The sequence below is a fragment of the Rosa rugosa genome, chromosome 5, assembly GCF_958449725.1.
Source record: "Rosa rugosa chromosome 5, drRosRugo1.1, whole genome shotgun sequence".
Lineage (NCBI taxonomy): Eukaryota > Viridiplantae > Streptophyta > Magnoliopsida > Rosales > Rosaceae > Rosa > Rosa rugosa.
Window position 1 is genome coordinate 22,707,507 of NC_084824.1, and position 19,697 is coordinate 22,727,203.

At 38.3% G+C, this 19,697-nt stretch overlaps 2 protein-coding genes across 4 annotated transcripts; one reads left to right on the forward strand and one right to left on the reverse strand.

Moving 5' to 3' along the window:
- Window positions 1-3,872: 3,872 nt before the first annotated feature.
- Window positions 3,873-11,807, reverse strand: LOC133708303 (SART-1 family protein DOT2). Of its 2 annotated transcripts, XR_009845742.1 has the most exons (14): window positions 11,540-11,807; window positions 10,399-11,280; window positions 9,567-9,708; window positions 9,425-9,479; window positions 8,693-8,806; window positions 8,497-8,593; window positions 8,264-8,330; window positions 7,917-7,976; window positions 7,068-7,683; window positions 6,159-6,625; window positions 5,446-5,666; window positions 4,751-4,835; window positions 4,284-4,480; window positions 3,873-4,190 (listed from the first exon to the last, which is right to left on the reverse strand). XR_009845742.1 is itself a non-coding variant. In XM_062133774.1 (13 exons), the coding sequence occupies exons 2-13, from the start codon at window positions 11,247-11,249 to the stop codon at window positions 4,406-4,408; spliced, it is 2,850 nt and encodes a 949-aa protein (XP_061989758.1). In that variant the 5' UTR covers window positions 11,250-11,280; window positions 11,540-11,807; the 3' UTR covers window positions 3,873-4,405. The 2 variants fall into 2 exon arrangements, 1 of the variants encoding a protein (XP_061989758.1); XM_062133774.1 differs by having other exon boundaries at window positions 3,873-4,480.
- A 4,445-nt stretch (window positions 11,808-16,252) lies between these two features.
- LOC133710898 (prefoldin subunit 2) lies at window positions 16,253-18,197 on the forward strand. Of its 2 annotated transcripts, none has more exons than XM_062137034.1 (2): window positions 16,253-16,385; window positions 17,531-18,197. In XM_062137034.1, exon 2 carries the CDS (start codon window positions 17,537-17,539, stop codon window positions 17,972-17,974), a length of 438 nt encoding a protein of 145 aa, XP_061993018.1. In that variant the 5' UTR covers window positions 16,253-16,385; window positions 17,531-17,536; the 3' UTR covers window positions 17,975-18,197. The 2 variants fall into 2 exon arrangements, with proteins under 2 accessions (XP_061993018.1, XP_061993019.1); XM_062137035.1 differs by lacking the exon at window positions 16,253-16,385 and adding an exon at window positions 16,395-16,717.
- The last annotated feature ends 1,500 nt before the right edge of the window (window positions 18,198-19,697 follow it).

Sequence of the window (19,697 nt, forward strand, 5' to 3'; positions counted from 1 at the left end):
TAAAAATATAATAAATTTTTTTTTTTTTCTGTTTTTTTGTTTTGTTTTGTTTTTTTTTTTTTTTTTTTTTCTGTTTCTTCGCTTTTTTTTTTAAAGAGTATTTTTTTTTTTTTTTTGTCTTCAACCTATACACCACAAGTTATAAAGGTTTATAAAATGATTAATTTCAGTTTACTTACCTGAACTTTTACCCATTCTTCATTTTAGTCCCTAAACTTCCAATTTGATCAAGACTACCCCTGAACTCTCAATTTCCATCACCCATGTCCAACTTTCCTAACGCCGTCCAAAAATTCTGTTTACTGCTGACGTGGGGCGAGTCAGCAAGCAAATTTTTAAGCCGTCGGACCCACAGAGAGGGCTAAAATAGACAATTTGCATTTATTTTTTTTAACAAATCAGCTGCGTTTTTGTAAAGCCTCGATCATTTTGGTGAACAACTTCAAACCTCTCACAGATAGGGAAATCGGGAAATCTTTATAACTCCAACAAACAACACAACTCAATCAATTCATGAGCTTATGACTCGAAACAACAACTCATTCAACTCGGCCATGAGTCCAACTCAGACTCTTGACTCACCTGCAATGCACAAGAACCTGCACATTGACGCCCTTCTCTTTCCCATGCCTGTTCATCGAAATCTCTCACAGATGAAGGAGCACCACTATGCCGCCAATTGGAAACTCCTTCTACTACTCCTCATCCTCGGCTCCGCAACCCCAAATTCCACCAATTCAAAGCTACATCACACACACAGTAAGACCCAGATTCCACAAACCAAGCTAGCATTTCAAAGATCCAAAAAAACGAAATCACTAACCACAAAACCACACACTCACAATTCACTCACCCTCAGAATTCTCGAAGCTTCAGAGAGCAGCAGATGATGAATTGCTGGCATGGTGCGAGCAGGCCACCAACGAAGCCAGACAATCTGCCACCGTCTACCGTAGCGGCTCTGCCATTAACGAAGATCTCATCCTTAAAACTGCTCCCACTCCTCCTCCTCAGCCAGCCACCTGAAGCCTCGAACTCCCGGGTCGTCGAGCTCCAATACATTGTCATCTGATCCGAACCGGTTGACCCTTCAAATCAGCCCATCCAGAGCGAAATTGACCCGGTCGACTTGCTCCATCATCTCCTCGATCTCTTGTGCCTCCATCAACGTCGCTGTCGCCAGCACCGCCGCGGCTTTTGCGAGTCTTCTTGGCCTTCTTCGATCTCCGAACATCGGCGTTTTGCGAATTGGGCCTCTTCAACGAATAGGGCTCTAAATCAAACTGTTGCGACCACTGCGAGGACGAGTCTTGTGATGAAGAGAAATTGAAATTGAAATTGAATTGTGGGTGTCTTGGGAGAGAGAATTCTAAACGGGTCGATGCTGAGATCGTCATCGTCGCTGTCGTGAAATCATAAGAATGAGCAGAGCCCAGATGAGATAGATATGAGGTAGAATTTGATAACCAAATCAAATTTGAGGCTTTTGTGAAGAAATTAGAAGAACCCAGATAAGGAATTAGGTAGATTTCACTACCTAAATCAGAGTTTGAGGTTCTTCTGAGGAAACCCAGATGAAATTTTGTGCTTGGAGTTTTTGTGGTTTCTTCTTATTGAAATTGGCTTGTCTGAGTTTGGGATCGGAGGGGAGGGAGAGGGAGGGAGAGAGAGAGAGAGAGAGGGCGATGGAAACAAAGCTCTTTTTTTTTTTTTTTTTTACGAGGATGTAAACAAAGTGGAAAATTTTGACAAGGGTATTATAGGAATTTAACCATATGTCTCTTGCCACGTCATCAATTGACGGATAATTTGGATGGAGTGTGAAGGATTGGGCACGGTTGATTAAAATTGAGAGTTCAGGGGTAGTCTTGATCAAATTGGAAGTTTAGGGACTAAAATGAAGAATGGGTAAAAGTTCAGGTAGGTAAACTGAAACTAATCCTTTATAAAAACAAAAAAATTACTCTAGGTGGTTGAAAGCTGCTCGCTGGTCTACGATATTTGTGATATATCTCCGATAAAATGAAGAATTTAGGATATATCCCTAATAAAGTGAAAAAATATCTGTAAAAAATAATTTTACACTTTATCTGTAAATAAATATCTGTAAAAAATGATTTTACACAGATATTTCTTCACTTTATTGGGGATGTACAAATATTTCTTCACTTTATTGGGGATATATCCTAAAATTCTTCAATTTATTGGAGATATATCACAAATATGTAGACCAAAAATGATTTTACACAGATATTTCTTCACTTTATTGGGGATATACAGATATTTATTTACAGATAAAGTGTAAAATTATTTTTTACAAATATTTCTTCACTTTATTAGGGATATATCCTAAAATTCTTCACTTTATCGGAGATATATCACAAATATCGTAGACCAACGAGCGGCTTTCACCCACCTAGAGTATTTTTTTTGTTTTTATAAACCTATTATAACTTGTGGTGTATAGGTTGAAGACCAAAAAAATAAAAAAAATACACTTTAAAAAAAAAAAAAAAAGGAGCTTCTATTCATACCTCCAAAGTTGGCATTTGGACCTCCTAACTTAATAGACCTCCAACTTACTTTTATAGATAATTAATTTGCTATCTAGACCTCCCTAATTTTCCCACAACGCCCATCATCCAATACAATCAATAAAAACTTCTTCTATTACGTTCTATTCATACCTCCAAAATCAGTAGTCGAACCTCATTCAATTTTTGAAGATTTCACAATCCTATTTTACCCTTCATACAATTAAGCAGTTTGTAGTCAATGCAGTATTTTTCATTAAATCAATTGAATATAGAAGCACGTTGGTATACTGATATCTGAGATGTTTAGATATTACTCCCAATTCTCAAAATTTTTAATTAAATTGAGTTTTTGGATACAAAGTTTTCATCACTTAATTATGATTTACGTACAGTCGGTACAGATGCCCGTACTGAAAGTAGTCATGGTGTTCCAAAGCCGGTCCAACATAATGCTCCTTAGCTTGGAGAGAGACACATATTTACTAATTGCTTCGAGTTGGAAAAAAAGCGCACGCAGCAATATAATAGGCAATGCACAGCTTAGAATTTTGCGAATTGCCTCATCGAAACATACTGTTTGTAAATGTAAGAGACTTTTTTTTTTTTGTCTGTGAGCTGTGACCTATTGGTTATCTAGGATAACCGATATCGTGGATGTCACAGTTTCAAACCTCACTGACATGGGAGGGGTGGGGTGGGGTTATAAAAAATTATATAAAAAAAAGTTTTATTTTTTTTCCCTCTTTTGTGTCCTTATTGGTAATTTGGCATGAGTTGACAAAGTCAACTATAATTTGGAAAAAGAGAGAGGTACGAATACCAATTTTGGAGGTATGAATAGAAGCTAAAAAAAAAAAACTAAAAAACAGAAAGAAAAAAAAAATTTATTTTTTTATTTTTTATGTTGAAATGACCATTTTAGCCCTCAAAGGTCAGACTAAACGTCCAATTTGGACGGAATAGGAGAAATTGGACACGGCTGATTGAAATTGGAGAGTTTAGAGGGTAAAAAGTCAAAATTAAAAGTAGAATGGGTGAAATGATGACACCCCCAAACCTCAGGGGGATAAACTGTAATTAACCCATTGTTTTTTTATGTGACCCGTACACGACGGTTGACATGATTCATGAAAATACATACTAGTAGAAACCGACATATGAAACTCCATGTTTTTTTTTTTTTTTTATGACACTGTTTGATACCCCTAATGTTCAAATCCTTGTATTGGGTGATGCATTGAATATACAGACTTGATGCCACAACTGTCGAACAAACTGTATCATCAGATATGATCTGGTCCGATTTAGAATAGAAGGTAAAAAATGGGATGATACTGAGAGCGAAACTAAACCCGGGATTTGAAGTTCAATGTATAATGATCATATACCTTCCTAACAGATATTTCGTTTAGCTCCAGCAATATAAAAACAATAAATGTAGAAATCACAGGTGAGAGGCAGACAATTATGCCATCACAAACATCCATTGATGGCTATTTCTACTCATTCACACCCGCAATGTAGAGTCCTGAACCACAGAGACTTCAGGCTTTCAATATCTGAGCTGTGGGTGCCCCATTCTTGTGCCCCATTCAGAAGAATGACTCACAAGCTAAGATGAAATGAAATTCTCGGACAGCAAATAGAATAACCCTGCTCAAGAAATAGTTTTTTGTAGACTAAGAGTATCAGAAAGAGAAACCAACATCTATTTTTTTCTTTTACTGTCAAACACTCGAAACCTACCTTCAATTTTTCTCCATAGCCCTTCGTCAAAAATGAAGCTTATTTACAGCCAGTGTAAGAGTACATGGGGAAATATCCCAAGCCAACACAATTCAGCCACTTGCCCATTATTAATGAACTCTTCAAGTTTTTGGCTTCTTCGGCGTGCCTGAACTTTCAGTTTCATCTTTGCGCTTTATCCCCAGAAAATGTTCGACCTGTTAAATTAACAGAAAGTTAATTCTATTTATTAAAAATGAAAAGTCCCGCGAAACAGATTTCTTAAGAGAGAATGAAGCACAGGACATAACTGCATATAAAACGTTTCAGGATGATTAGAAGATGAAAATGCTAGATATAGCCTGAACTAATATGCTCAAGCTCTCAGAAAGTAAAGTTTCTATATTCATCTCCAAACACTGTTGAAAGGGTTATCTATACATATATTATCATGAAATTATGGCAAAGAAATGTGACAGTGGACTCACCTTTCTGTCACCAAGCATAGGCGTCAAGCCCCCTGGGAGATCCTTCTCCACAGTAGCAAAACCACTTCTGGGATCGCTAGTTTGCCTGACAACATGAGAATAAATGAGGGAGATAAGACAGTATATAGTTGAGAATATGTCAGATAAAGTGTACAAAATGTAAGATAAAGTGTACAAAAGTTATGAAAGGAAAGCCTATAGCACACCTCATGTTTCTTCATTCCATTTTAAATCAAGACATTTGAAAGTCTTAAATACATTTGATATTATTATCAGTATTAATAATTTATTATTTTTATAAAAACTAACATTTCAATTATCATTCACTTTTATCATTCACTTTTTATTATAAAATTTTCCACCATCATCAGTATACAATTTGGCTAACAGTGACCCTGCAAATGATATCCAAATCAAGTTAAGCAATGCTGTAGAGAACTGCACGTCAAAGTCAGTAACTCAGTATATGTTCTGCAGCCTTTAACAATAATTATATCCGAAGTAAAAATATAGAACCATCAGAATTCAGAACCCATAGACTATTCCATATGTTGTCAAGTGAGAATGCAAATATACCATGCAATGCCCTTACGCACCCCTCCCCTTATTACCTTCAGTCATCATAAAAAGGTCCATAACAGTAGCTCCAAACGTCAAATGAAACAGTTAAAAGAAATAAATTGAATAATGCATACCCTGGTTTAACATGGCCGCTGAGAACAAGATAGGGTGTCTGTAACCGAGCTTGAGTTTCCCTCATCCTCTCCACAGACAGGGATGGTGTATCTGAACTCTTCATCTGCTTCAACTTGAGTTCTTCGTGGTATTGCTTCATGCGCTTTTCTTGCTTCATTTTTCCAGGCCCCTTCCCATGAAATTTATGTGAAAGTACCCGAAAGGCCTCCTTTGGTGTCAACTGGTGAAAAGAAGGAAAGGAATCAGCAGAGCCGAGATAATACAAGATGAGTGATGAGGCAAACATATATATATATATATATATATATATATATATATATATATATATATATATATATATTATTTTGTGCCCCACAGCTTTAAGAAAATAAACTGTGAAACCTAAAACTTCACTCTGAAATAGCACAGGAAAATTTAATTGACCATGGCTAATATAAGTCGCTGATAAAGCATAAAAAATTATTATGAGACCCATAAACACCCCAAACCCACTTTACAGACCCTGACTCGAAACTCAGGGCCTCTTGCTATACATTCCTACAAAGCTTTCGAAGAATCTACACTTCCAGCCAAAATTTAGCCCATGGAACAAACATAGAACACATACAATCTGACTCTGGGTACAATTATGACCACATGCACTTACAGTGTAACAATGTTAAATGATGTAAACATGGCAATATTGTATAAGGAATCAGACACGAGTACTTACAGTTCGACCAAATTCGTCAGTTCTCTCAATGTGAATATCCTTTTCCTGATAGACTTTAGGAGGACGCATCTCCTTTTGATGGCCTGACGAACGAGTATCCTTTTGTTCATCCTTTCTCCGACGCACTGTATGGGTCTCCTTTGGCTCCTCGTCATCATCTACGATGCCTAAAAGTTTGCTTTTCTTCTTGTCCATGTTCCTACCACCCCATTCAATACCTTCTTTGAGATTACCTCGCTCTTTAAGCAGTTTTAGCACACCTGATAAACCTTTCCCAACTGCAACTTCATGGATAGTTTCATCTGGAACTATTTCCTCATTATCATCAGCAGCAGATTGTGCTTTGTTCTCTTCAATTTCATTAACTTCAGTCCATCCACTAGGCTCGCCCATTTCTACGTCTACAGAAGCTTTTGGTTCTTCATCTTCTTGCATAAACACATCTTCACTTTCAGGCTTGTGGGATTCTGAACAGAAAAGAGAACGTGTCATTTTTTAAACTACACATGCCTCCAAGACCTTGACAAACCTCAACAAACTAAACATGCAGTTGTGATCTAGCAGCAAGATATCTAGAATTTACAAGGGTTTAAAAGGCATAATTATAGCTTGCAGAAGATCCACGCACTAGTTGTACGTGAAAGAGAAAGTACAGAAAAGTAAATATCAAATTGGCATGCGAAAAACAGCAAAAGCAACATGACAGCCCTCCATGGGAAAATGGTGACCACTAATCCTGAATCAAGTGAAACAGGAAAATGGCCACCAGCTAACAACAAGATACTAGTAATAGTAACACATCATGCCTAAACTGGTAGGGAGGACTCACACGCACAGCCAACTGAGTAACTAACTCACATTAGTCTAAGGAAGCTCATAAAACAAAACAATAACATCAAAAGAATATACCTTCTTCAAGCTGTAGGCCCAAGACAAATTCTTCCATCTCTGTGAACACAACCTTGTTTTCCTGTGACTGTCCAGTTGACGAGAATTGATCATCTGCAGTTGTGCTGCTTGCAGCTGCTGTGGCAAGGCGAGCAATTGCCTTCGGACCGGAGACTTTCTCCTCCTGTTTCTTTTGTAGAGCTATTTTCCTTGATCTCTCCAAGGCTTTATCAATTTCATCATAATCATCAGCAAAGTAAGGAGTTTCATCTTCCTCTGCCTTAACAGATTGAGTGTCCTGTCGCAATGCTTTAGATGCCTCATTTGCTTTAGCTTTAGCTAACTGGTATGCACTATTTCTCTTCTCAGCTTCTAATCTTTCTTGCTCCTCTCTAGTGGCCTGCCTCTTTCCATCCTTCCTGGAACCGAGGTCCGCAGCACCCAGCCCTGCAGATACGGCTTCTGCTTCAAGGGCATCTAGATCTAGCTTCTCCTTCTTCCTGAAGGTTTTCTTTTTCTTGGGCTTTTTAAATTGCAGCATTTCTTCATTTGTATAGTAGTCAGATGTGATCTTTCCAGACATGTTGAGATCTTCAGAGCAGTTTTTCGTGGAACCACCCTGTAGCCTCATACGTAGCTAGCAAAAATAAATACCATTATGATTATTCGTTTGGCTATAAGATCACATAATAAACATTAAAAGTATAACTCCTGCAAATTGGAGTATAAAACTAAACAAACCCATGCACCAAGGAAACAAAAAGCAATGAAAGAAACGCTTGGGAGAATACCATCTAAATCACTTAACAAAGTGCTCTTTAATCATAATCTAATTTGGCACTCGTATTAGCATGAGAAATAAAATTATACCTCTTCAAGTTTCTTCTCTGCTTCACCAGTAAAGCGTCCTCCTGCATCTAGTGTTAGCCCCTGAAAAGAAACATAAATTCACATATTACAACCAATTGCAGTGCCAAACAACCAACATTTCAACATAAGTGTATATGATGGGGAGTGAACACGCCCACGGGAGGGGGGGAGGCCTTTTTTACAAACCACACCCCCCTCCATGCACATGTCGATAGTAAAAATACTCACAGAAGGGGAGTGGTTTGTAAAACAGGGAAGCCAATTTCAATCCCTTATATGAAAATGAATGAGTGAAAACTCGGCTGCAGAAACTAAAAAAGTGGGGGAAACAAACAAGAAATACTGACCTCATCTGCAGCAGGATCATCATATTGTGGAAGAATTTTCTTCTCTAAAGTAGGATCATCGTTAAACCTGATATACACAATAATACATACAAACAATTAATAAACCCCAGAGCATGGTAATAAGATATTTGAGCAAATGCGGTAGTAGATTAATTCAGCATAGACAATGTCACACAGTAAATAAGTTGCCATCTGCATATTTATGTAAGAATTGCAGGATACGGCCAACATACTTATCAGCATAAATCCCTGTTTTTTTCTTCGCTGCCTTGTAAGCGTCATCTCGCTGCTTCTGCTCACCAAGTTCCACATTCTCAAGCATATCAACATCTGTTACATTAAAACGAAGACCTCTAATAAATAAAAACATGTGATGCTTATAAGTGGCACCCTGCCCTTAAAATACAAAGTGATGCCAGGCTACTTTACCTTCATTAATGTCACCATCAGCTAGAATGTTCTGATCCTTGAGTGTTAAAACAACTGCGCCACCGTCCATCACTTTATCAATGCCATGAAGAACTTTAACCCCAGCTAGATTATCTGCAAACACATATTGAGCAACTTGAGAAATCAAGAAACCCAAAATAAACTTGAAGATCATAACAATTATTCAGCGTCCAAGACATCATTGAATGTCAATTACTCAGCGTCTAGTTCCCTACTTTGGGTTTCAAGGATGGTATTTTGTGAGTTTTGGCCTCTTTAAGTAACTCGATAGAGGTAGACTTGATTATGATAAAAAAAAAAAAAAAGTTCTCTTAAAGCCTCTATTGCTGTCTTCCTCTTTTATTCTCCTCTTCTTACGCCCTAATTTGCCTTCTCTTTAAATCTCCACCTAATTCTTTAAATTCATTCTAGTACTACATCAATATACTACCAACATTGGGTCCCACAACTTGAACTAATGGTTAGACACACGCACAAGTACTTAAATATGAAGTAATTCCATATGGCTGGTGATCAGACATGCAAATAAATAATAAATAAAAAACAAAACACTGTAAGACTACATTCTACATGTTCATTATGTCTTCAATATAGCCCTGCATGTATGCTCAAACATTATAAAACGCTAAAGGACTGTTAACCAATCAGCCTTCAATCAACTAGCTGCTATTAAGCAAATTTAAAGTATCTTTAAGTAAGAAGGAATCTTACGAGTCATATCCTGAGCTGCCTCCTCATCTTCACTTTCTTCTTCGGCAACATTGTCCTGAGAAAATGCACAATATGAATGGTAATCTTAAAATCAACAGACTTTTGAAACATAATGATGTAAAGAAAACAGTATCCAATTAACCTGTTCCTCAAAGATCTTTGAAAGCTGCAAAGCTTTCTCTTTTTCAGCATTCCTTTTCTCTTCGAGCTTACGACTCCTATTAACCCAAGCTAAAACCTCAGGAATGTCTTCAGTTTTCTTCTTTAACCTCTCTTCCTTTGTTCTGAACAAAAAGCAAAACCGAAAGAAAAAGTCATGTAATGCATCCATTGTCCTGAAAAGAGATGTTCCATACAGCTATGTATACACAAGAACATTAGGTAATAACATCCACCTTTAACATGCATTTGTTGGGTGTTCAAACCCAATAAAAAAATTATATTCAGCTAAATTAAAAATAAAAGACACTAATCCAGACAAAGATTAGAAGAATGAACAACTATAGTTGCATCAACCACAGGCCAATTTGCAACTAGAATACCAACATGATATTTTCAATCAAAAATTATAAGATGGCATCATGTAAAGTTACATTTCCCAGTAAAAGAATGCTCAAATGCTGCAATTATCTTTCTCCTCAACTAAAGTAAATCTTAAACTATCCAAATTATGCAATTCATTTGAAAACAAGAAACCAACTGGAAAACAATGGATAGCTATATGAAAAGTGTTACACAACTAGTGCATCTTTTTTCTTCATAATTTACCTTTCAACGACTTCATGTAAGGCATATTATTAATATACTATTTCAACTACAAGTTCAGAGTGTCCGTAGATTCAGTTTAGACAACATGATATAAAATCCCACATTTCAGATTAGCAGAACCAAAGACAGATTATATATATTTCTTTAGTGTCTCACAAAGAACATAAGGTAATAAATATGGAAATCAATAAGATACATGTACTTACTTCAGGATGCGTTCCTCAAGCTCGGATGCTGATAGATGTGCTCCACCTGACAAACCCTCGGCATTTTGTTCATAAGCAGCATTATGGGACATCTTACCTTGCTTAATAATGTCCTTATCCCTGTTATCGTCATCATTAAGCTTAGCACTCTCATCCCTTTCCCCAATCTTGCTCGACTCATAAGCATCCACGCTTCTCCTGCTCTGTCTATCTCTTGATTTCTCCTTATCTTGATCTGCCTCCCTCTCCTTTTCCCTATATTTATCTTTCCCCTTCTCCCTATCTGTATCCTTCAAGCTTTCCCTCCCCTTCTCTCGATCTTTATGCTTTTCTCTCTCCTTTTCTCTTTCTTTTTCTTTAGCCCTGTCTCTTTCCCTTTCCTTTTCCCTATCCCTAATCTTCTCTTTCGCCCTCTCTTTGTCTCGTCCTTTATCAACATCCTTCTCTCCCTCTCTATCCTTCCCTCGATCCTTTCTGTCTTTCCCCCTCTCATGCTCCTTCTCTCGATCATAATCTCTCTCCCTCACCTTGTTATCTCTACTCCTATCCTTATATCGCTCATCCCTATCATCCTTCCTCCTTTCCTTAGACACACGATCCTTTTCCAAATCTTTAGATTCTTTCTCTCTTTCCTTGACAACATCATCACCACCACTTCTCCTCGACCTATCCCGGTCTTTACTTCTACTATCCTTCTCTTCCCCTCGGCTACTCTTCTTCCTATCCTTGCTCCTATGCCTGCTCCCATTCTCTTCTAAATCATCAGAATTCCCATCCTCCCGCTGCTCTCTCACCGGAGAGTCAACCCGATCATATCTCTCCTCACGCTGTTCATACCTCTCCACATCCATTCGGAACACACCAAACTACAAAACTCCAACCCTGAAATTAACATACAGTAAAACAAATCAAACCAAAATATACAGCATTAACTTCCCCAACCACAAGTTTGCCCCCATCAACACTAAAAATTTCCGTCAATCACTTTGCATAACATCAAATTGTGTCTGCTTTACTTAAATTATCGAGGAGAACAAACCAGAAATAGATCATATATAACACGCATTGAAGGATTGAAAAACCCTAATCAGCTATGAACACAAAGAAAAATCAAACAAGAAACTGACAGGGTGATACATACCTCACGTAAGGTTTCGGTGTCACTGTAAGCGATGCTTCAATACGATTGTTGCAGGTCCGACCCGACTGGAATTGGTTTGGTTTGGGGATTGATTCAGGGACGAAGAAAGCAAGAAGAAGAAGAAGAAGAAGAAGAAGAGGAGAGTGTAGAGCTAGATTTCGGAGGTAAATTGAGTGCCCTAATTTGGGAACGAAACGAATTGAGAATAGATGATGAGGGGAAGAAATAGTTTGGTTTTGGGTTCGAAAACGGGCAAGTACGACGAATAGTTTTTTTTTTTTTTTTTGAAACAGCGACGATGAGTTAAACAAAGAAGGTTTTGGGGTTCTGCCAGTTTTTCACTTTTTAACCAAGCCTCTACCCTTCTACTCATTTTTCTTTTTCTTTTTTCTTTTTTACGTTGGTTTTACTTTTTTCTTGGACTCTTTTTTTTTTTATCACATCAACAACTAGTCTTTTTATGAGTCGAACTCATAACCTCCCACTTACAAATGGGAGACTTATGCCACTAGACCAAATGGTACTGAGCTTTCTTGGACTCTTTTTAATCGAGAGCTCACGGTCATATTATAGCAGATTAAAAAATAATAATACAAATAAATATGGGGAAATTACTGGTCACTCCCTCAACTTTTGGGGCGTCGACAGTTCAGTCCCTCATATCATAATTTTAACAAATAACTCCCTGAACATTCAAATTTCACACAATTTAGTCCAAAATCACCATTTTACCCCTCACTTCCTTTTTTTTTTTTTAATTCTTCTCTCTTTGTTTTTTTTTTGGTTATTTTTTCTGCTTCTCTCTCTCTCTCTCTGTCTCTCTCTCGGCAACCATCTTACCAAAATGCATTCCAGCATGCCCCTCATGATACCTCACCAATGTACCCATCAACCTAATGCATTCCTTTCGAACAGCACTCTTTTGTTCCAAATCTGTATCTAAAATACATGACAGAAATGGATGGGTTCAAGCACTCCGCAATTTTCTCAAGCTCCTCGACACCTATTTGGGAAGTATCCCAATCAACAACCACCTTTTGTTTGAGCTCGAAAACCACCTGTTGCACAGTGAGTCTCCCATTTCCTCTCCCCTTAGCATGCGTCTTCATCTTGATCATCGAATCCTTACTCAATAGCCCCAAATTCCACCTATTCCCTCCACAATCAAGAACCCCACTTCCTAACTATAGGAATCAAATCACTAAAATCCTGCAAAATTGAAAGCAAAACAAGATTAATTTCAACAACCCAAACCAACATTATTGATTCCCACACCATAATGAACCTAACATAACCTATACTAAATAAAGATCAAAACTTTCTTTCTCTAACTCTATAGAAACTTGCCCAGATGAACAGGAAGCTTCAGCGTGGTGGAATCAGAGCGAAGTATGGGAGCTTCGTCCTGTTCTTCCGCCATTTTCTCAAGCTCCATGACTGAAAGGGTGTCGAAATCGAGCTCGGCAGCGGCTAATCGGATCACGGGGACTCCGGCCTGGCTAATCGGCTAATCGCATCCTCTGAATCTTCCGGTGCAGTCAATCTGAGCCCAGAGAGAGAGAGAGAGACCTAATGTTCAACAATGAGTCTAGTCGAAGAAGAGGATGCGGGGCGATGATGAGGCTTTCTAATTTGTTTGAAGATTCCGACGATGAAGGGCAATGGTGGCTGCCTGGCTACAGAGCAGGCAAGCAAGATCGGAGTCATCCTATGCTCGACTGGGTCACAAACGGCCCCGTGATTGGTTTGAGTTGGTGTGGCAAGATCGGGCGGTAGCTTCGCTGGGATCTTCTGGCATCAAGTTGGCAGCGGAACGACGAGGGAGGCTTAGGCGAGTTGGCGAGAGAGAGAGAGAGAGAGAGAGAGAGAGGAAAAACGGCATTGTCTTTCTGAGCTGAGAAGGGGGGGGAGAAGCAGAAAAAATAACCACAAAAAAAAAAGAGAGAGAAGAATTTAAAAAAAAAAAAAAAAAAAAGGAAGTGAGGGGTAAAATTGTTATTTTGGACTAAATTATGTGAAATTTGAATGTTCAGGGAGTTATTTGTTAAAATTATGATACGAGGGACTGAACTGTCGACGCCCCAAAAGTTGAGGGAGTGACCAGTAATTTCCCCAATAAATATTGACAAAAAAAAAATTAATTGGATTGCTGTAATGCAAACTGCGTGACCTATCAAAAGAAGCATTGAAAATTGAGTTGGAATTTATTTCAAATGATTCTACTGATTTCAACCTAATGACTCACTATGGGGTTTATCGTTGTCTATCGAGTCCTTCACTTGGATTTAATACCAACCATTCTTGATCAACCTTCAAGGCAAATGTCATGTATCACCATTTGGGTAAGTTGACTCATTTATAGTATTCTCACTCTGTCAAAATTACCGCGCGACTAGCTTGAACACCATAGGGTCATCAGTCGATACACACTAACTGCTCTCTTGACCATTTTTCCTGTCTTGCATGTAGTGATATTAGACTAGGTTAAGGTGGCTCCTGGCATTGAGTCGTCAAGTCAAGTCGAATTGTGATCGGTACAACCAACCTGATTAGACCCTTTACATTGGTTCGGTCTGAGGTTCGATACCGTGAGTGACGCTCGATCTTTCTTCCTAGCGTGGTTTCTGGTTTGTTTCTACACTTACCGGGTTGCATTAACTTACTCAGCGGTAGAGATCCAACTTTGCTCATGATGGGATGTCTATACCAAGCCATCCGGACATGATAGTAATATCAGGTGATTTATTCCCTCCAATGTAACATAACAAATTAAAACAGTTTACTTGCTTACTTGTAGATCAAAACGCTAATTATTAATAAAATTCTTTTTTAGACTCTAAGGGGTAAATATGTACGTCCTACTATATTTGAGGCACGAAGATAAAGACATCACCAACTTCACATATTCTTCGCTCATCGACGAAGTGAAATTGCTTTAGTAAGTAATCATTTTGGATGGGTCATTATGTGTAGCTTTACTTATTTGGTGGTGTGGGAGTAGTTGTGAGAAATGATCGGTTTGGGTCAATTTATTGCAGCCATGGCTAGGCCCTTCAATGCTACTCAATATGCATTGCATATGGAGGCAAAGGTTGTCCGAGCAGGCTTGTTAATTGCTATTCACCAAGGTTGGGCAGGGATTGAGGTGGAGAGTGATTGTACATTTGCATTACACTGATCGAGGTCATCACAAGTGGTGAGGATGACCACTCTTCAATTGATCGGAATGTGGAGGATTATAAGAGGTATGGTAATAGCTTTTCTTTTTGGAGAGTGAAATTCATACTCCCTATTTTACAATCCAGACTTAATGTTTTTTTTAGTAACTTAATCTTTGTCTTCAGTGACTTAAGTTTTATTTTTATAAATCCTTCAACCAAAAAAAGAAAGGAGTGTAGATTGTAAAATAGGGAGTGTGAATTTCACTCCCCTTCTTTTTTTAATATTCAACATGTCTTTTTTTTTTTTTAAAAAAAAAAAACCCCACCCCATTCCCACCCTTGATGGGGCTCGAACTCCTGACCTCTTGAAAATACAAGGACAGAATATGATTTTCTGGAAAACGAGGATTGCAGCGCACTGATCAATCCTTACTGGGCAGCAGAAACCAAAATAACAAACTAAACACCAGATTTTGGTTACGCAGTGAAATCCTCAAGTATGAGATTAAAAACACTGCGGGGCTCTTACTCTTGAGAACCCAAAATAAAGATCATCATATTGAAAAGGATATGTTCTTTTACAAACTTTGAATAGCACTAGCTCGGCTATAAGATTCACACAAAATCTAATACAAAGTTTGTCTTCCTTTTAGAACTCATTCACTTGAACGATCTTCAAATCTTGTTCTTCTTTCTTCACAGTCTCCCTACTGATCTCGAGAGAGTATTATGCATATGAAACTATGATCACAAACACTTATACATGGACCAAGTGTTTTGACTCTTTGTGAAGACACAAACTCAAACAAACATGCAAGACTCTATCAAAATTCTTGCCTCTATGGATGTGTGTGCAGACCGTGTATATTTTCTGCTCATATAATAGACCTGCGGCAACTACTCAAAGATGATGCAAAGATTCTACCCTAATTACCAATTAATTTGGAAAGAAACTTCCCATATATGAACTCCAACAAATCTTGAGGGAAATCAATTAGGAATAGACAAGTCCTAAAAACCCTAGGGCATCAACACCACGATTTTAATACTCAGAAAAATCTTTTAAAGACATAAATACAAAAAACCTAAAACCTACTTTCCAAAATCGGACTCCACATAAAACTGATGCAATTACCTGTGACTCTCCGAGATCAGTAAAGGGCTTTGTCATAGTTTTGTATGGGAATGCCAATACGATATGTACAAGAATTGTACCTACACCTCTTATATATGAGACCAAAGCCTTACCACCCCACCAAACACACACACCCCAACATGTCTACCATAAAGCAAACGATATGGCTCATAGATATGCAGACCTTGCTACTTATGATTATGTTGATGATTTATGTTTAAATGAGCTTCCCGCTTTTATTCGAGACGTGCTTTATGAGGATCATTGTATTTTTTCATGGGGCTTAGGTCTTATGTCCTCCCCATTGTATTATGTTTCATTAATATGCATGAGTGTAAGGCTGAGTTCCAAACTCCTTATTTTCAATAAAAAAAAAAAGGCCAAAAAACAAAAAAGGAAAAAATGGGCTTTATAGTACAAAGAGTGAGAAGACCAGTTCGCTGAGAGCACCTTCCGTTATACAAATAGAGGCTCGTTCGCTTCCATCTTCGCCGCGACGCTATACACCCACCGTCTCCCGTACTCTCGTCTCCCAACAACAATCAATCAAGTATGATTTCTCTTTCTTCGATGTTTTCGTAATCTTCTCCTTCGAACTTTTAGACCAAATTTTATTCGAAGTAAGATCATAGGGTTTTCAAGTCGTTTGCTTTCTTAGTAATTTCAGTGGGCTGGAGTTCAGCCAAACATAAGTTGATTATGGTGAAGGTTCGAGTTTCTAGTGAACCCTTGTTCTTAAATTTATTTTTATGCGGCATCTGCAGAAATAGGTCTTTTAAGGTTTTCTAACTGTAGTGAATTGGAACTCCGATTCAGGATTTGGCTTCCTGAAACTGCATAAAGCAGAACGAAGAAAATACTAATTACTGTCATTTACCATAGGTATATGAGAATCTGAATACTGAGATTTTGGTCTAGGCAAGTTATCATTTGGTTTTATCATGTACATAAATTTCTTTAGCATAGTGTTTCTGTTAATCAAATTAATAGAATCTGTTCAAGTTCTAGAAACACAGATTTGGGTCCTGTTCAAGATAGGTAACGAATATAAATTGCACATGTACTCATCATCTAGATTGACATTTGGGTTCGGTTTAAGATACTTGGTGATCGCGGACTTGAGATTAACAATGGGGAAAAACAGTATTGCGACGGAGTTACTATTCTTTGGATGTTCAAGGATGTTGTACATAGATGAGTCAACAAAATGAATTGCCCCGCTCTGCAGGGATGCCTTTTGATTAAGAATCCATCCTTAGTTGTGTGTAGTTGTACCCATTAGTTGTAAGAAAGCTTTTATTCATCTTATGAAGCTAATAAAACTCATTGTATACACTTTCTTTTCTGGTATTTTTTATTGCAAATAGGTTCTGTAGTTGCAACATTCGCGAGGTGAAGTTTATTTAAAGGTTTTGTGGTTTACTTTGATATACATAAGGAGCAGATTCATGAATTTAGTATCAGTAAGGTTAGATAAGGCTGTAAGATTTGTTTTCTCTTAAGAAGATGATTTACATAAGAGAAGTGGAGGCTATAGTTTCTGTGTTTCTACAAAATGCAATGTACTGTAGACGTTTTGTTATTGTTGCTTCTGTTGTTGTTGTTGTTGTGACGATGTGATACTATTGGTACAACTGAAATTATGTTTATGAGGATGCTTCCTGCTCCTGAATGCTGTTGTTATATCTTTTTTAGAGAGTCATGTCTAGTAGTAAAGCTGAAGAACCTGTAAATGAGCAAGCTGTTGCAAATAAGTTTGCTGCCATGAGGTCTGAACTCAACCAAATTTACTCTAAAATCACTGAGCTAGAGATGGACGTGAGCGAGCACTCATTGGTGATCAATGCCATCCAGCCACTCGACCCATCCAGGCGGTGTTTCAGAATGATTGGAGGTGTACTGGTGGAGAGAACCATCAAGGAGGTCCTGCCTGCTGTGCAGCGTAACAAAGAAGGGATTGAGGAGGTTATTACTCGGTTGAATGAGGCTTTGGAAAGGAAGAAAAAAGAAATTTCTGACTTTGAGGCTAAGTACAAGATCCAGATAAGAAAGAACGACAATGAGGAGAAGGATGGTGGTGCTCGCAAAGAAGGAACTGCTCAAGGAGTCCTGGTCGGCCCTGCTGGTGGAAGCGAATGAATGATAAAGCTCTTCCACCACACTCATCTTGTTTTCTGAAACCTGTTAAATGTAGTGTGCTTTCAAGTGTACTAGGTGTGCTAGGGATTTGGGGTTTATGGTCCAGACTAGTAGAATATTACAACTCTTGCACTGAATCAATGACTTTGTATTTGTAACCTTTAATTATGCGGTTCTTTCTTTTAGGAAGGATTAAGGAAAAACAAGAACAATCTTTTCAAAATTATGCTTCAAAATTTTTGATATACAATGCTATTGAGTAGTGAGTTGAGCCAAAATATTCTATTATTCAACATAAAGAAACGAGTCAAATGACCCAAAATATACATTTTCTGTCTTGATATCCTCAGTAGAAAAGCTCCTTAACCCCTCTGCCGGTGAAAACCCAGTCGGACAACTCCGCCAAAACGGCAAGGGTGACATTATCGGGACCTGGGCGAATTTGTGAAGCGCCATGGTCACAGACTCGGTTGTGGTACTACTAAGACCGAATTTGGATGGTGTTGGATTTTGGGGGGATAAAGGTTGGGACTCATTGGGCCTATTTTTGAGCCCAAACTTGAGACCTCTCCTCCATTAGCCCAGACATGGAAGATAGAAAATGTAAGGATTAAATACTTGTTACTCCTCATACTTTTCCCTGAAAAACAGTTTGGTCCCTCGCCTTTTAAATTAAACTGAATAGTCCTTATTTTCTCTAATTCTCATATAAAAAGTCCAAAATGATCCGAAAGGACTATTATGGCCCTCATTTTCTATTATTATTTTTATTTTTATTTTTTTCTCCCCTTTTTTTTATACTCTCTCTCTCTCCCTCGACCTCTCTTCTTCTTCTCTTCCTCTACCATCACCGGAGACCACCACTTCCGGCCACCATCCATTCTCCAATCCATATCCAAAACAAAGTCTCAAGTTTCTTACCAGAAAAGAAAGAAGGGAACTTCAATGGAAGAAGCAGACGCATTACAGCTAAAATGCGCAGCAGAAGCCAAATACAAAGAGTCCAACTTCAAATCAGCCCTCAAATACGCCAAGCGAGCGCATCGCCTGAGCCCGAACCTGGACGGCGTCTCCTCCATGGTCACCGCCTTCGAGATCCTCCGCACCGCCCACAAGAACGCCCTGATAAGAACCCCCATTTGGGCTCCGACGAGGCCTTCAAGCTTGTAGGGGAGGCCTTTCGGTTCCTTTCGGATAGGATTAGGAGGAAGGAGTATGATATGAAGCTTAGGATTGGAGAATGGATGGTGGCCGGAAGTGGTGGTCTCCGGTTATCGGATTTCGCAACAGGGGTTAGGTCGACCGCCGTTGTGTATTCAGTCAAGGACGAAGATGAGCATCTCAGATTGTGATTTCTATTCATAAATTCAGGTATGGCCATATGATCTTGTGGATTCATATGGATTTTGGTAAATTTGATTGGGTTTTTATATCAAAAGTGAACCGGGTTTGTCTAAAATTTAGGATTTGTAGCTGGGTATTTGGTTTATCTGAGATGGGCTTCTCTGCTTGATATGTAATATCTGAAACTTTTGGTTTGATTGAGTGTATTGAATTGGTTTGATTGATGCGGCAGAGTTTCTGATTTGGTGGATGACTCGGTTAAAGCAAATCAAAGTCTTATGCACGATTGTGATGAGTTTTTGGAGCACTATGACAAGATAGATGCATTGATACGTTCCTCTGAATTTTTGACTATGAGTGGGACTGTATGTGAGTTGTT

What these genes read in the sequence shown, in the direction of transcription:
- LOC133708303 (XM_062133774.1), bottom strand. Translation starts at nt 11,249, where the DNA reads ATGGATGTGGAGAGGTATGAACAGCGTGAGGAGAGATATGATCGGGTT. An exon ending in CAAAGATCTTTGAGGAACAG is followed by an intron (nt 9,480 to 9,566) that starts GTTAATTGGATA and finishes GCATTTTCTCAG; the next exon opens with GACAATGTTGCCGAAGAAGA. An exon ending in CTATGCTTGGTGACAGAAAG is followed by an intron (nt 4,481 to 4,750) that starts GTGAGTCCACTG and finishes TTAATTTAACAG; the next exon opens with GTCGAACATTTTCTGGGGAT.
- LOC133710898 (XM_062137034.1), top strand. Translation starts at nt 17,537, where the DNA reads ATGTCTAGTAGTAAAGCTGAAGAACCTGTAAATGAGCAAGCTGTTGCA.